The sequence below is a fragment of the Ambystoma mexicanum genome, chromosome 4q (genome assembly GCF_040938575.1).
Source record: "Ambystoma mexicanum isolate Mex_15411 chromosome 4q, UKY_AmexF1_1, whole genome shotgun sequence".
Lineage (NCBI taxonomy): Eukaryota > Metazoa > Chordata > Amphibia > Caudata > Ambystomatidae > Ambystoma > Ambystoma mexicanum.
Window position 1 is genome coordinate 1,121,666,369 of NC_090928.1, and position 18,047 is coordinate 1,121,684,415.

Genomic DNA, 18,047 nt, shown 5'->3' on the forward strand with positions numbered 1-18,047 from the left:
CCCACTCGTGTGAGACTGCGCTCTGCCTGCTGAGAGCGTCCGCCGCTGCATTCTCCTCTCCTGCCAGATGAACTGCCGAGAGTGAGATTCCTTGCTGGATCACCCAGAACCACAGCTGTACCTCTGCACTGCGGGAGTGAACCTACACCTCCCTTCTTGTTGAGGTAATGCATGACCACTGTGTTGTCCGTCATGATCAGGACACTTCCCTTGCACAAACGGCAGAAAAGCCTTCAGGCTAGCCTGATGGCCCTCGGCTCCAAAAGATTTATGTGGAGTTTGGACTCCGGAGACCAAGGACCTCTGGTGGTCAGCTCGTTGGTGTGAGCTCCCCATCCTGTGAGGGAAGCATCTGTCACTACTGTATCCACTGGCCACGGTTGCCAAAAAGGCTCTCCATCAGATCCCTTTGCTGGCCCACCACAGAAGATCTGTGAGACTGAGCAGAATCTGAAGGAGATCTGACATTTTGCCTGAGAACTGCAACCACTGCTTCTTGAGAGCCCATTGAAGGGATCTCATCCTCAGTCTGGCCTTTGGCACAGAAAAACGCGGAATGCCATGAGGCAGAGCAACCTTAAATTTGTAAAACCCGGGACACTCTGGGCATGTTTACATTTGTTGACCATCTGGACAATGTGATGAGCCCTCACCTTGGGGGCAAGCACTCCCCCAAGGATGTGTCCAATACAGCCCCGATGTACTGGAGCTGTTGGGAAGGTGTCATGTGCGACTTCTTGAAATTGAGAGAGAAGCCCAGCTTGTGAAGGGAGTGGCAGATGTGGCTGAGCTGATCCAAGATGCTCGGAACAGCCAGTCGTCCAGGTAGGGGTAGGGGTAGGCGTGCACCCCCCCCCCCCTTCTCCTGGGATACGCTGCCACCACCACCATGAGCTTGGTGAAGACCATCTGGGCAGAGGTCAACCCAAATGGCAGGACTCGAAAGTGCGAGTTGCCAACCACAAACCTCAGGTATTTTCTGTGCTTTATATGGATCGGCACATGAAAATAGGCATCCTGTAGTTCCAGTGACACCAACCAATCCTGAAGTCGAAGGGACTGAAGGACCTGAGAAAGAGTGACTATCTTGAACTTGTTCTTCCCAAGGAACTTGTTCAAGCAACGCAAGTCCAAGATGGGTCTCGGTCCTCTGTCTTTCTTGGGAATCAAAACATTTGGGGAATACCTATAGCGCCTTTCAACAGCAGGCTCAAGATTTCCTGCACAAGGAGTGGATCCGGAATCTTCAAAGAGCTTCCCCGGTGGATTGTCGTGAGGCCGATTTAGGGAGGGTAGGCAGCAGCCGTGACCTATTGTTTCCAGAACCCACACATCTGAAGTAATGGCTCGCCACTCTTGGAGATGCCGAGACAGTCTGCCCCCAACCGGTGAACAATGGGACCTGGCCTCATAGCTGTTTTGGATCGGTTGTGGCAGTGCCTGAAGGCAAAGAGGCAGCTGCTTGAGCGGCTTTGGCACCTCTTCCCAGTCCACCATGATGAACTCTACGGTAGCCCCTTTGACTGGCCGCTCCTCTCGCTATACCAAAAGAAGTAGTAACGAAAGGAACCACGCCTTCACTGTTGTCCCCTAGGACAAAAAGGCAGAGGTTGACGCACAGCTGCACCCAAAGATTCACAGCTGCTTTGGAGGTCTGCAACCTCTCAAGGCTCTCGTCAGCCTTGCTGCCAAACAAATGAGAACCGTCAAAGGGCATGTTGCGAAGACAGGCCTGCACATCCGGTGCAAACCCTGATTTCCGCAACCACGCAAACCTGCGTATCACGGTGCTCGCAGCCATGGACCAGCTGACACTATCAGCCGTGTCCAACCCAGACTGAAGGGATTCACACATGGCATTCTTGTACAGGATGGCATTAGCAAGAAACCCATCCCTTTCTTCCCCTTGGGGAATATGCTCAGGCGCCAGAGAGACAATTCCACAGAGTGTGAAAATTCTGCTAAGGCACAGGTGGAGTAGGCTGATTACAGTGCCCTACTCCCAGCCGAAAATACCTTGCGTGCCCATCCATCAAAGCACTTCTTGTCCCCACCAGGAGGGATGGTAGGGTACACCGCCTGCCTTGAGGTGGCCGTGGCCACCTGAACCAGCAAACTCTCAGGAGTGGGGTGTGTGGATAGGTAGCAGGGGTCGCTACTGGATGGGTAGTATTTCTTAGTCACCGGCTTGTTGACCGCCGGAAGAGACTCCGGGATGTTCCAAGTAGCAGCCACAACACTGCGTCAGTGGAAGGATCCTGATCTAAAATGTCAGGGAGGTCACCCTGATCGAATTCAACTGCAGTGCCGGACCACCCCAAGTACTCCGTAACTCTCGACATCAACCTCCTATAGGAGGTTTCAGCATGAGCCCCAGGCTCTGGCCTACCAAACTCCATTTCAGATGTGTCAAGGCCACTGGCAACATGGAAAGACTGAGGCAGATCCTCCATCTGACTGTCCTCAGAAGAGACAATGTAAGGAACTTCAGGTGTTTCACCAGGAATATCAAAAAGCTCCAACTCCACAACAGACCTCTCCTCCTCTCCTCATATGTTCTGTAGAGAATGAAAACTCCTTCCGAGGCACAGGAGCAGACCTGGATTCAAGAATAGGCTTAACAGTCTTAGAGCCTTTCTCTGAGGATCCACAGCCACAGGGGCCTCCAACGGCAAATTCTGGCCTTTAGGCCCCGATGGCGTGGAGGGCGCCGACGGCTACGACAAGAGCTCCGAGGGCAAGGCACCGACAGCTGTACTCGATGGACACGGCGCAACGCCTTCCTCAACACCTTCCCAGACTTCGACTGTTTTGTTGGGGACGAAGACCGCAACGAGGATCTGGGAAGTCTCTAGGGCTATGTACCGGAGCCTTGTCCGAACGGGACCTAGACTGTTCCAGATGTTTATCACGCCGACTGCCCGGGCCCGACGGCGTGCAAGCGTCAGACCAAGACCGTTCCCTGCCGGCTTCAACCGAAGTCGCGGACGGAACAGTGCATTGAGATTGAAAAATCTCAAGCATTTTCTCCCAGAGTGCCTCCCATTCCTCAGGAGTAGAGGATTTAGTGGGAGAAGCCACTTTCCTCGCTGAGCCATCATCCAACAGGGAAGGCGAACAGTGACTGAGCTTCTGGGAGTGGCTCAACAAGGACGAGTGACGGGAACCACTTCGGGACCGAGATCCACTGGACTCCCTCCGACGGGGAGAGTCACTGCTCGAGTCGTCAGTGGAAAGACCAGTAGTCTTTCTGGATTTACGGGGTTTGGACACCCGACCAACCTGCAATTTCCCCTTACGCTCCCGCAAGGCCTTGGCAGACAACAACTGGCACTTCGAGCAGTCGTCTGTCGTGACTCTCGCCTAGAGACCACAAGCAGATAAAGTGCGGGTCCATGATGGACATCTTGGACTTACAGTCCTGCCATTTTTTTAAGCCAGACCGCAGGGTCGGTGGGGTAGAAGCAGAAGACACGAGGCACACCGAGTTCTCGAAGCAAACACGTTTGCAGAAAAAACAGAACCGAGGCTAAGGGCGCTGTGCCTGATACTTATAACATCCGATGACGTCACCCTCAACACAGGCCTTCGAGGGACATAGACCAAACGCCATCGACGTAGGACGCCCTGTGCCGAAAAATGTCCGTAAAAGCACAGCTGTGGACATTACATGTCAAAGATGTGGAATGCGTTGGAGGACACAATCCATTCGAAATTTTGTTTCTCTAAAAACGACCAATATCTATGGTGTGCAAGCTTCAATAAATATCAGCACATGGAGATAGTCACTGACCTCCCAGCCAATCAGAATGTTTAAAGTGCAGCCAAAACTACTGCTATTGACTGTATTATGAACATTCTGTCTTCAGAAACAGATGGGGAAATAGGACAATTTCCAGGCAAGATTGTTTCAACTTGACACTTGCTTTCCGGGAGGACCTTTTTGTGCGCCAACATGCTATATAACATAGGATAGAGAAAGCATAGGAAAAATTCACTTTCTTATAGAGAAACCATTTACTTTACAGGACACCTAATACATGCTTATGTTCAACCAAGTTGCAATTAAAATGCTAAACCTATGTAGACAACCAAGTTATTTAAATGCTACAAAAATAATTTTTAAAAATCACATTGAAATTTACTAGGTTTCCCTTTACTTTACTCAATCTTAAAGCACCACTTTTTACTTCACAACCAAAAGCTCCAAACCATGCATTTCTACTAGCAGCGTGTGCTATTAGCCGCATAGACTTTGGGGAGAAGAGGGTGGGGGGGGTCCATTATCACTTGGATAATGACCACTTGCTACTTGTGGCGGGTCATTAACTAGGCTACATTAAAAATGAGATGCAAAGTGGGAACAAAGACTACATCCAAGGCTGCTGCAGAATCACTAATAGCCTTGGAGCCATTCATTCTACCTGGTGTCTGTCCCTGGGAAGAGCTGTACTATATTAATCTTCATGACCTGTATCTAGAATGAAGGAATGGTTGACCCATGTACTTTGGGACTTGGAAGCACCTAGAAGACCATGAATTATACGCAATTCTTAAACACCTACGAAGATGACACCCAAGTGTTACTGCTACTGCCACACTACTTTTTAGCAGAAACGGAAAAGGAAAAATCAGACGCTTACCTGGGAGCCAGTTGGGAGATGATTGTACAGATTTGCGATCCCCAGTCTCCGCCTTGGGCATAGAATTCACGGAAACCCAGCCTCATCATCAGTTTGTAGAAGATACGGGCAACAGCCACAGAATCGCACCCTGAGGCAAGAGGAAATGGCATTAAGTTTAGAGGAAGGACTACAGCAGCGGCGGGAAGTGACGTGTTCACAGCAGCACTGAGAATTCTAAACCTGGAGCCTGCGTCTGAGCCCACTGGCAGAGCTCTAGAGTGCTGCGCAGGAGGCTCATGGCTCTGAACATGCCAAAGGTGTTCCGACTATGGTCGGTGGCGTCACATGTAAGAGCAGCCACCTTCACAGAAGTTCTACCAAATGCAGCATTTCTAATAAACAAGACAACACAAAATGTAAACGAAATGCCTGACCTAATACCCTCATTTTTTTACAGAACCAACCTTTATAATAAAGAACATGGCAAGCTTACCATTAGGCTGCTCTCTCGACATGCAAACATGTGAAACACCTTACAATTACGACATACCCACCATGCGTGTAAGATATCTGATTTGGTAACACACCTGAAACCCTTCAAGTACCCAGTCATTTTAATTGCAATAGTGTCAGTGACTGGCGGCTGGAAGAAGCAATACATGCCTCACTAGGATTTGGCGCAAATACTCGAGTGTTATCCCGATCCCACGTTCCCCGTTTTCAGTCTAAGGCTGCTTTTCGCTAATCTTTCAGGGTGTACGACTGTCAATGTAAACAGACTCATATTTAAGCATTTGCACACATGCCAGCATCCTTATTGCAAAAAAATTAAAACATCCGTACTCACCGCAAGAATTCCTTAACGGGGCTAGAAGGTGCCTAGAGGAAGGAATTGCTAGTCCCTCCACAAGATACTGAAGAGCAGCACGCCGGGGACCACCTGTACGGTATACTTGCTTGGCCTTTCTGACAATCCCTGGTCTACTCAGCATGCCGGTCCTTAGCAACACTTGTAGCTAGAGCTTAGCGGCAGACTTCGTACCCCAACTCAGTGCTTTTTGAAAAATTGTATTGGGTATTTATAATGAACCTATACAGCAAATGGTATTTCAAGGTGCAACAAGGTAAGGGGGTGGGTGAGGAGGGGAGAACAGGGATGAAGAACTACGGTCTACTAGGCCTTGTGTCATTCGGATTGTGCAATTGCAGTAACAAGAAGTGCGTGGAGTGAGGGAAGTGCCGGTCAGAGTGGACTGCGCTAGAGCCAAGGAGGGAAAAGGAAGTGCAGGTTGGAGTGGCGGAGACGCAATTGCAGGGGGCGGCGGAAGAGGGCCCAAGGGCTAGGCGAGTGCTAAGGGGAGGACAGGTGCCAGGGGAATTGCAGAGTGTGCAGGGGAAGAAGGTCCACGTGCTAAGTGTGAGGACAGGCCTAGCAGGGTTCAATAGGGGGTGCAGGCCCAACCAGGCTAGTGCAGGGAGAGGGAGCCCAGGGGGCAAGTACAGATAGGGGGGTCCAAGTGCTGGGGTAGACTGGTTGAGGAGAGCCTGGTGCCCTGTATGAAATCAGAAGGAACTAGGCAACCAGTTGAAAGAGCCAGAGGGGGACATTAACGGGGGGTGGGGGAAGGGGGAGGAAAGAAAAGGTTGGTCTTGAGGTGCTTCCTATGCTTAAGGAGATCCAGCTCATGTCGGAGAGGGGCAGGGAGGCCATCCCAGAGGGGGGCATCTGCGGAAGAGCGAAATCTACCCCCCCTCCACTCGGCTTGGAGAAATGTCTGGTTTGTAGAAATTTAGAGCTCGACGACCGAAGGGCTCTAGCAGGGAGCTTATTAGAGAGAGTTGGATGCAGCAGGGCCCCAGGCCCCAGAAAGCCTTGTAGATGATGCAGAGGTTCTTGAACTTGATCCTCACAGCAACAGGGAGCCATTGGAGAGATTTAAGGGTCGTAGATATGGAGTCCCTGGGTTTAAGGCCAAGGATAAGGCTTCCAGTCCAACTCTGGATTAGTTGAAGGGGGCAAAGAGGATTTAGGCAGATTGAGGAGGAGGCTTTTGCAGTGGTCTAGCCTATAAAGGACCAGAGCTCTGGAGACATTGAGTTTCTGGGGGAAGGTTAGGAAAGGGAGAATGTCTCCGAGAAGGTGCAGCTTGACAGGGTCCGTAATGTGAGGAGTCGAAGATGAAACCCTGGTTTTTTGCCTCACAGGACGACAAGGGGACAGGACCCATGGAGGGTGGCCAGAGAGTAGTATGGAACGAGGGAGCTGGGGTCCCAATGAGAAGGATCTCAGTCTTACAGGCATTATAGCAGAGATCGTTAGCAGCACACCAAGTATGCATAGCAGTCGGACAGTCAGAAATGAGAGAGGAATAAGAGCAGGCAGTGGAGGAAAGCTTTAAGAAGAGCTGGGTGTCATCCCTTCTTCCTTCCCTCTCCCTCGCTTATGCCCCCTCTGCCATTGACTGGCTGCCTGGTCCCTTCCGAGTCCTACAGGGCACCAGGCCCTCCTCGACCAGTCTACCCGAGTACCCACCCTAACCTGACCAGCCTGGCATGGTGTGCCTCCCTCCTGAGTCAGGTCCTCCCCATCCCTCTGTACTTGCCTATCTGCCCTGCCCCCCCTAGCACTTGTCCAGCCCCTGGGGGCCCCCTCTTCCCTCCCCCTTGCACTTGTATGCCCACTCTGCCCCACAATTCGCTCCCACCCTAGCATTATCCCTCCCACCATAGCATTATCCCGGCCCTATTGCATGTCTTGTTACTGCACTTACACAAGCCGAATGATACAAGGCCTAGTAGGAGCGTGATCGTTGTTTTTCTCCCCTGCCCCTCCCCGCTTTTGTCTTGTGGCGCCTTGAAAAACCATTTGCTGTATAGGCACTTAATAACTTTATAAACACTCAATAAATAAAAAGAAAGAAGGAAATGGAATAGAGGAGCAATGTAGATGTTGAAGAGCCACAGCGAGAGGATAGAACCCTGAGGGATGCTGCAGGTGTAAAGTGATAGAGGAGAGAAAAGGTCCCAGTGAACCTGGCAAGGTAGGTCAGAGGAAGGAGAGCCCGCTTATAAGGGTGGCATGATTTACTGTATCAAAGGTAGGGGAAAGGTCTAGAAGGATGAGAGCATGAGAAGATTTGGAATTGAGAGCAAGTCTTCACAGGTGTGAGATGGCCGGTTTATAGTAATGCAATGGAAATCGATGCATCGACATACTAATGCATCGAAAAAGATGCATTGACTATAAAAGCGTTGACAGACCATCTTGTAAAAGTGCCTTTCCATCGAAACCAGTCCATTGAAAATATAAATGGACTTGTTTCAATGGAAAGGGACTTTTACATTTAAAAGATGGCATTTTTTTTGTAACGTTAAAACGTTACATGGAGCTGTCCAGCTGAAAGTTTGGCACTGGCCATCTCCGTGTGACGTTTTAATGTATTTTTTGTACATTGGGGTTCCCTCCGCGCCAACCAGCCCCCCTTACCCTAGCCCTAATGCAAACCTTAATCTAACCTTAGCCCAAACCCTAACCTCAAACCCTAACCCTTAATCTAAACCCTAGCCTCCCCCCCAACACCAACCCCTACCCCAAACCCTAACCTACAGTTTTAGATTACTAATTTCGATGGATCCATCGAATTATATGCAACGAAATGGACATTCGATGGAATGGCATTTCGTTGCTTATAATTCGATGTTATGGTGTTAGATGCATTAGTATTCGATGGATTGCCCAGATACCAAGCTGGTCAGCAGACCTCATTGGCTCTGCTCAAATTAATAGCAGGGATTGAAAAGTATAATTTCTATAGAAAATACTTTTCTCGAATCGAGTGCTGCCGAAGATGCCCACTGGTTCAGGGCCCATTCTTGCACATGTTCTGGGAGTGTCCTGTAGCATTTGCCCAATTAGCCAAGGTCAAAGAAATATTGTCCCCATTCATTAACAACCAGATTAGGGGGTTCTCTGCCACCAGTACACAGGTTATCCGAAAGGACCATAGAATTTTTTTTTTCCCTATAGCCAAACACTGCCTATGGTTAGACTTCGACCTATGGTAAGCGGACCAAGGAATTAGAGACAATTAGTCAAAGGACGATGGGTCTCATGAATCTAAAACCCACCGCACAAACGGCCCTGTTAGGTTAGACCATGCATACACTACGGCTCGGCCGAGTGGGACATGGGCTACATGTCCAACCATTGGCACTAGCAATGCATGTATTGGCACTGGAAGATACTGTATCGTTACTTTATGTATAACAACAACGAACACTGTTTAATTCAATACATTGTTGGAACCTGTTACCTTGTTTATGAGAAGCTTCTGAGAAACTATAACCAGGAATGGACGGACAGATGACCTCAAAGATGTGCTCAGCGCTCAGACCATGGCTCGTCGGATCCGTCAGGAGAGGAATTATTCTGTAAAACTCATAGAACGAGCCCGGCCAACCATGCACCATGATAAGCGGCTTAGCCGAGCGACCCTCCGGTAAATGGGGTGGTTTCACCCGCACAAAGTGTATATCAAGACCTGTGAAAAAAGAAGGGAAGAACAAGGGATGAAGAGCGGGACAAATAAAATCTGAGATCAGACAAAAACGGTATGCAGGGTTTATATTGAATATTTTATATAGAACACACACAAAACAGGTCTACTCTGCGCAGGTCAAATAGGAGCCATCTCTCGGGCTAAAAATAGAAATTAGAAACTTTTCACAATTTAGCAGCATGTCAAAGAACAAGGATTTTCTGTAATACATTTTGACAAATGCAGATGCATTGCCAACAGCAAACACAGCATGCCCGAATTGGAAACCTTTCTGGCCTGCGGTGCCTCTGCTGTTCATTTTAACAAAGCTTTAAATCCAGCTACGGATGCGTGCCAGGGTCACGGTGCCTGCCCAGCAGAAACCATTTCAGCGGCTATTGTTCATGCTCCACTTGGAGAGCCAAAGCAAGCACGGTTAGGCACCATGGATACATGCGAGAACACAAAAAGGTACAAGAGTAAATGGAGCTGATGCTGAAATGCACAACGATGTGCAGTCCTATTGGCCCTCGTTCTCCCCAGTAGTTTCGGACTGCTCACACCCGAGGGCCGCGCTTCCGTACCTTCTTGTGAGGGTGACCACATGAAGCAGATCGATTATGTAAAGTTTTCCCAGTGTTAAAATTGAAGCAAGTGCACTTGCCAAACTGCCATTTTTGCAGCAAGTGTAAAATTGAATACAGCACACATACTTTCCTTAAATCCATATTGCATAAAAAGGTATACCGGGTCTGCAACCTTTGGCACACTAGGTGTTGTGGACTAGAACTCCCATGAGCCTTGGCCACTATGGTCAATGCTGAGGGATTATGGGAGACGGAGTCCAAGTATCTGGAGAGTCAGAGGTAGCAGATCCCTACTGGATTAGAGCAGCAGTGGACAGAAACAAAGGTTGCCCAATGTTCCTGTTTGGGATAGGGAATGGGGCAAACAAGAATCACCTCGAATTTAGTCCGGACCACATTAACAAACTGAGCGCTCAGTGTATTCGCGCTTTACGTAACAAAAAAAAAACAATAGATAACTGCTTCCCTTTTCAAACGTGAAATGAAACACTGTGCGTGGGGTAGAATCGGTTTGCTCTTTAATTCATTACGTTATCTAGCAAATATAACACGAAATCAGTTTGCTTTCTGTTTTCTGAAGGCCAAAATAATCAGTGCAGGACTAGCTTGTTCCAGCTCATTAAACATTGGTTATCTGTCAACAGCGCCAAGAAAACCATCTGGGGGGTGATCCTGCGCGCTACGAATACACCGGTTATGTTATTACACAAACGCGAAACTGGGGGAAAACATTGTGTTGTATGAAAACTTTATGTAATCTGCACCAATGCGTTTCTGGGAAACCATCTCAAGCGATACTCTAAATGGCTTTGAGACCTTAAATACGACTAAATTCAAGAAGTGTGTCAACCTGGCAGTGCTCACCTTAAACAAGGGGTCGTACACAATGCTTACTCCGCTTCATAGCTGGGTTGCCACTAGTGAGCTACCTCCACTGCACTGCCACCAGGATTCTGGGCAGAACCTCTTGCACTGAGAGGGAGCCAATCACAATAAGCGGCTGTCCACCTGGAGACCTGAATCTTCTGGCAGACCACGGAACATGTTAGACTCTACTTGAGCGACTGTCCACCAAATAAATGAAACATTCCGGGAGGAAGGGCTGCCCTCTATACAGTGATATAATTAAACAAGTCCACCCCCCACCCCTCAAGAGTATGGGGCACAATGTTAGATAATCTGGGTAGATGTTAACACACACTTGCCTTACCTTCTATTTTGGTTTTAAAATGTGGAAACTGGTTGATAATGTCCACTTGCTTCTGCCAGCTGAATTGATCCCGCCAGTACGAAGCCACCTTTCTGAGGTAAGTCGAGTTGAAGCCGTAATGAAAGCGCGCGTTCTCCAGGGGTTCGGTCCATCGTGTCTGGTCAATCCGGCTGAATAGATCCTGAAAGCAAAAACACGATGGGGAATGGAAGATATACGTGGAAATGTAAAGGTGTCATACAGGCTTGGTCCTGGGGTGCTCATTGACTCACCTAACGTTAGATCCGGTTAGGTTTTCGGGATAGCCATAATGAATATGCGAGGTAATAATTTACACAATGAATTGCAATGGAGAATGTACTTGGTCTTTCTGAAAACCAAACTGGATTGTACCAGCCAGGTAGGTCCGAAATGAGCACAATCGAAAGCTGAAAGATCCATTCATTATTCAGTGCCCATATATTGGGGATGATAACAAAAAGTGGGGGTTTGCCCCTAGTGATGCAGTTTTTGGTAGGGGTCCAATGAAGTACATACATAAAGTTTCCAAAAAACTGCTAGGCAAATTATTTTGCCCAAAGATGAAATAAATTCAAATGGATTTTTTTGAGTATCTTGAGATAGCTCCTGTTCTATTCCTACCTTTGTAGTTAAAATAAATAGTCAACCGGAATCCAAGGAAAAAGAAGAAATCATTTTAAACACTTATTTTTGGTAGAAGAGTCAAACAGAAAAACGATTATTCCTAAGCGTACAGTATAAATGCTTAGAATACAACAAGTTGTTTATAAAAATAAAAACAGAACAATGTATGAAGCAATAAAAAAATCACAAAGTGTTGGGACATTGTGAGATTGAATCTGCCTGAGGAGCCTCATCCTCGCTTTGCTCTGAAAAGAGCATTAAACCTAAGAGACAAACTGGTACGCTCTAGTTACCAAAAATCGCCACCCAAGACTGGTCTATGGGAATTACGATCAATCAAAGGTAATTTTCCTTGTGGCTCGTGTTCCACATGTGCCTTCACAAAGAAAATTCAAGATTTCCGAATTGGTGAACGCACCTGGACTTTACCTCATCTAACAAATTGCAAGACCAAACAAGTGGTCTACTGTATCGAGTGCCTTGTGGACTCATGATACGTGGGGCAAACCACCGGAGCAGTCCATACCCGTATAACGGAACACCGATCCCGCATCAGGTGCAAAACCACGACTGCACCATTGGTCAATCATTACTTGTCAGCTAGACACTCACCGAACGACATTCTGTGGTGGGTGCTGGACGTAGTTAGAAACTCTTCTAATATATCCAGATGTCTGTTGGAGAAAGAAGCCCGTTGGATTTACCGCTTAGAAACTCATACGAAGGGGCTCAATGAGGAATTCGTTCCACCAATTTGAGTGTCCCTGTTTCTTAACAACTAAATGGGTGCAATGACCCTTAAATTTCAACATCACCATTATAACACGAGGCCCCTCAATGTGAGACTCTCTGTGCAGGTTTCATGGCACTTTCTGACCCTAGATAAATGTTCTTTGCGATCAAAAACATGGTAGAATTGCAACTCCTTCAGGCCATTATGGCTATTTCACCATCAACCATATCAACCTTTATGGTTACAGTTTAATAGGTCAATGCAATCAATTCGCCGCATACCCAGGATTGTACACATACTTTGTCACAAATTCGATTGTTTCTGTCAAATTCATGGGACTTTGCCTTTTATAAAAGTCACGGGTGGCACTTGACGCATGCTTCCTTTAAATCCGCATTCATGGGCGAAACACTTAAAATGCTAATCAAGTTGCTTTTTTGCAAACTATAATACATGAATCACGTGACTTCAGAAAATAAACGACTCACCCAATGAGTAATTAAATGTTCAGAAGATAATCCATATTCAACACAATCCACTGTGATGTCGTCACATTCCTCCTTTGTCACGTGTGAAGGAACACGGGGCAGCAGGAAGGGGAGGGACGGGATATGACGTGGGGTAGGGATTCGGAGACCGTGTGAGGAAATAAAAAGACGTGTTGAATGAAGGCTCCGCGTCTGCGTATTATTCCAGGGGTAACGTTTTACCAATCTCGACACTGGCGACGAGGGAACTCACGCAGCGATCACACGGAAGCGTACGGCGGGTAGGAGAAAATATACACTCCCCGCCAGCTGAAACTCTCCTTGAAGTCCGCGGGTGGAGCGCGTCGGCTCCCCGCGATTGTCACACGCGGTGCGCGAGTGGAGCACAGTCGGCTCCTCGTGACCACTACATAGTGGCAAAGTCGTCCGTGTGGTGGAGCGCGTCGGCTCCCCGCGACGGCCCTTTCAGTGGAAAGGATTTAGCCTGCGAGTGGAGCGCAGTTCGGCTCCTCGCACTGAAGCGTGTGAGTGGAGCGCGTCGGCTCCTCACAGCGCTTCCCGCCAAAAGGAAAGGCGGCAACACCAGTGGGTGGAGCGCGTCGGCTCCCCGCGACGGCCTTTTCAGTGGACAGGATTTGGCTTGCGAGTGGAGCGCAGCTCGGCTCCTCGCACTGAAGCGTGTGGGTGGAGCGCGTCAGCTCCCCACAGCGCTTCCCGCCAAAAGGAAAGGCGGCAACACCAGTGGGTGGAGCGCGTCAGCTCCCCACAGCACACAAGGTACAAAAACTACCTACATTTTCGTGTAATACATAGAATTTCTATCAATTTCAAGTCCAGTTAACGGGAGACACATAACTAGTGTCATCCAAGCTTCCACACCAAATCAGTGCACAGTTATATATCACCTGTCATGCTTGATGATTCATCTGAGGAATCACTAACTGTACAAGTAACCCCTGCCAGATCAACTCGCACAAGCATGACGGACGGCCTAATAACTCAGCTACCCCCCAATTTTGACCTGAGCGACACCAGCACACTGGGACCAAGGTGGAAAAAGTGGGTGAGGGATTTTGAAGTGTGTCTCAAGGCGGTAGGGCCTTTGGAGGATGAAAGGAAACACAGTTTGCTCACACATGCCATAGGATCAAATGTGAGAGATATTTTGGATGAAATTCCTGAAGATGACATAGACACCTACACCAAACTGAAAACAACCCTAACCAACTACTTCACGCCACACACAAATGTGGACTACGAGCGTCACATTTTTCACACCACTAAACAACTAAAAGGTGAAACAATGGATGCATTTGTGATGAGGTTAAGAATAAAGATGAAACATTGCGATTTTAACAACTACTCGAATGAAGAAGCCCTTCGCTCACAGATTATTGTAGGATGTGAAAGCAGTGATTTCAGAAAAAAACTTCTACAGAAGGCTCGAAATCTGGAAGAAATTCTCCGCCTAGCTCGTTCCGAGGCGGCACTAACAGCACAGGTGGAAGGTCTTGACGGCATCACCATCATTCACGGGAAGCATGAAAGTTTACACAAACTTGAGAGCAACACCAAAGGAAACACAGATCCATTTTGTTATCGCTGTGGACATGAATATCCTCATGAAGGCATCTGCCCTGCCATGGGTCAAATTTGTTCTGCCTGCGGAGGGGAAAATCATTACAAAGCTGTGTGTTTCATCTATCGCAGCAAAATCAGAGGGAGTGGAAGGAATAGACGCTCCTCACCAGAAAGAGAATTTAGGCGTATGAGTCCCAATCGTCAGTCACACTACCAGAATGACGCACCACGCCGCCGACAACGAGAAGAACCGTCAGATAGAAGACAATCAAAACCCACACAGGAGTGGCGCGACAGCAAATCTTCATCCTCCGGGCGGAGAAGACGTCCCCGGAGATATGTCAGGTGTCTGGTGGAACAATCACATTCTGACAGCATTTCCAGCACCTCCTCAGAGGACAAACCCAAGAAGGAATCAAATCCACGCAAAGGAGAACCAAGAATAAAAGGCTACCTATATGCACTGGGAAACCCTACGGCAAAAGAGAATAGCCCTACTCTCATCATCAATGTCAACCAAGTGGCGGCTGAATTTCTGGTCGACACGGGAGCCACTGTAAATGTAGTGAGTGAGGAAGTGTACAACAACATGCCAAATGCACCACGCCTACAACCAGCGAGAGCACTCATTTTTCCATATGGCTCCAAGACGCCGCTACCTTGTAAAGGTTTTTTCACGGCATCATGTCGATACAAAGATCACATAAAGGAAATACCCATGCATGTCCTCAAAGCAGCCACTGATAGTGGATGCATTCTTAGCTACAAATCTGCAGTCGACATGGGTCTAATTCATGTTCTATACAGACTCATGATGCATAAGCATCTAGATCCCACTGCCAACATTGACCAGATTTTCCCTGCGTTATTCAGAGGACTTGGAAAGTTGAAGGACAGACAAATTGAACTACACATAGACAGCAACATCCCTCCGGTAGCACAACACTACCGTGGTATTCCCATCAATATACAGAAACAAGTAGAAGCTGAATTATTGAAACTTTTGGAAGCGGACATAATTGAACCTGCTGAAGGCCCCACTCCTTGGGTATCCCCCATTGTACCAGTCCCGAAAAAAGACTCTGCTGACATTCGCATTTGCGTGGACATGAGAAGACCAAATGAAGCAATCTTGAGAGAACGTCATCAATCTCCCAGAATAACAGACATGGTGCATTTGCTCAACGGAGCCACAGTATTTTCAAAACTGGACCTCAATAAGGGGTACCATCAGTTGGAACTTCACAAAAGATCCAGATACATAACCACTTTTGCTACTCACTTGGGCCTCTACAGATACAAACGGCTCAGTTTTGGAGTTTCTTCAGCAGCCGAAATATTTCAATCGGAAATTCATAACATAATAAAGCACGTACCAAATTGTCTGAACTATAGTGATGACATCCTAGTTTTTGGACAAACTCAAGAACAGCACGACGACACCCTCATGCGCGTATGCATGGCACTGGAAGAAGCACACCTCACCCTGAATAAGGACAAATGTGAATTTAGAAAACCAACCCTGCGGTTTTTCGGTCACATCTTCTCCAAAAATGGAATGACTCCAGATCCCGAAAAAGTCAACGCACTCACAAACACAACACCACCGACCTCCGTCACCGACCTGCGATCGTTTCTTGGTCTGGCAAGCTATTGCACGAGATACATTAAGGATTTTGCATGCGTCAGTGCACCCTTGAGAGCCCTCACCAAACTGAACGTCGAGTTCCGATGGACGGATGAATGCCAACAGGCGTTCCAAATTATCAAGGATCGCATCGCTGATGCCGAAAACATGGCATACTTCGACCCACAGAAACACACGGAATTGATAGTGGACGCTAGTCCAGTTGGCCTAGGAGCCATTCTAACTCAACTAGATCACAACGATGGCCAGGCCATACACATAGTGTCATATGCCAGTCGCAGCCTCTCAAAGACTGAACAAGCATATTCACAAGCGGAGAAGGAAGGTTTGGCAGTCGTGTGGGCATGCGAACATTTTCATCTGTTCGTATATGGGAAGCCTTTCACCATAGTCACCGACCACCAGGCACTACTATTCATCTATGGCAATGCTCAAGCCAAGATGCCTCCCAGAATAGCTCGATGGGCTTTAAGGCTACAGGACTATCAATTCAACATCATTCATCGACCCGGAAAGGAACAAAATCCTGCAGACTTCCTCTCGCGTCATCCCAATCAAGACTGCCACTCCAATCCATCCATTGCAGATCAATACATCATGTATGTGGTCCAAGAATGCACACCACAAGGACTGGATATGGAACAAATAGCCAGAGAAACCAACTTGGACCCCGCTATACAGGTCATTATGAGATGTCTTGAAACAGGACATTGGAAACAAGCGAAACAACTCAAGGAAGGTGCAGAGGAAGAAACCAAGCAAGACATCACCTGTCTACTCACAGTAACGGAAGAACTTGCAGAAACAGAAGGACTCTTAACTAAAAGGGACAAAACTAGTAATTCCTCGCTCATTAAGGAAAAGAGTCCTTGAGCTTGCACATGAAGGACACCGAGGAATAATGTCCACAAAAAGGATGTTAAGACAAAGGGTATGGTTTCCCCAAATGGATACTCAAGTGGAAGAATTACTGAAAACATGTCCCACGTGTGTAGTTCTTAACCCTCAAACCAGACCAGAACCCCTCAAAATGACTGACTTGCCCAACGGAACCTGGGAAGAAATTGCCGTAGATCACTATGGTCCTCTGGAAGGGGGTGAATATGTCTTAGTGGTCATCGATGAGTACTCGAGATTCCCAGATGCACAAATTGTGTCGTCAACAGCAGCACATCACACTATCCCCGCCTTGGACAGAATGTTTGCCACATACGGAATTCCAAAGGTAGTGAAATCGGACAATGGACCACCATTCACCGGACAAGATTTCAAAACCTTTGCAGAATACATGGGTTTCCACCACAGAAAAGTAACACCGTTGTGGCCTCAAGCGAACGGCACAGTTGAACGGTTCATGGGAAGTATTAAACGAACCACGCAGATAGCTCGCCTGACTGGAGAGCCACTGGAAAAATTACTATGCAAGTTAATGAGAGACTACCGAAATACCCCACACAGTACCACTGGCAAGTCACCATCAGAAGTCATGTTTGGTAGAAATGTGCGAACTAGACTACCGCACATAGAACTAGAGGAAGAACGGTACAAAGGAGACACTGAAATGAGACAACATGATGCGGCCCAGAAAATGAATATGAAAACCATGGCAGATAAGAAAAGACGGGCCGAGGATAATAATTTGGAGCCGGGAGACATCGTCGTAGCGCGACAGCCACAACATCGCAAAAACATGGCATCGTTCAATGAAGAGCCCCTTACCATCACACAAAGGAAAGGCTCTCTCATCACAGCTGAGGGAACAGCGCACACGATGACAAGAAACAGCTCTCACTTCAAGAAAATGCCAGGGATCATACCACTAGTCGAACAGTGCATACCAAGGGACACTCTGATGCGAGATGCACCCTATGAAGGAGACCAAGAAGATTCCGACACTGATGAGCTCCGTTGGCCATCTCAGGAATCGCGCGAAAGAAGTAACTGGAGACCTCAAAGATCTCGACGTCGACCACCGCGTCTCATTGAGGAGAT

At 47.8% G+C, this 18,047-nt stretch overlaps 1 protein-coding gene across 3 annotated transcripts in view; it reads right to left on the bottom strand.

Annotated features, from left to right (window-relative positions):
• The window catches only part of EPHX1 (epoxide hydrolase 1), a 325,954-nt gene that overhangs the window by 88,904 nt on the left and 219,003 nt on the right, over positions 1–18,047 (bottom strand). For all 3 annotated transcript variants that reach the window (XM_069608697.1, XM_069608698.1, XM_069608699.1), the window contains 3 exons: positions 10,961–11,141; positions 8,939–9,166; positions 4,644–4,773 (listed from right to left, as the gene is read on the bottom strand). In XM_069608697.1, the coding sequence (XP_069464798.1) occupies positions 4,644–4,773; positions 8,939–9,166; positions 10,961–11,141 (539 nt within the window). The remainder of the gene's footprint in view (positions 1–4,643; positions 4,774–8,938; positions 9,167–10,960; positions 11,142–18,047) is intronic.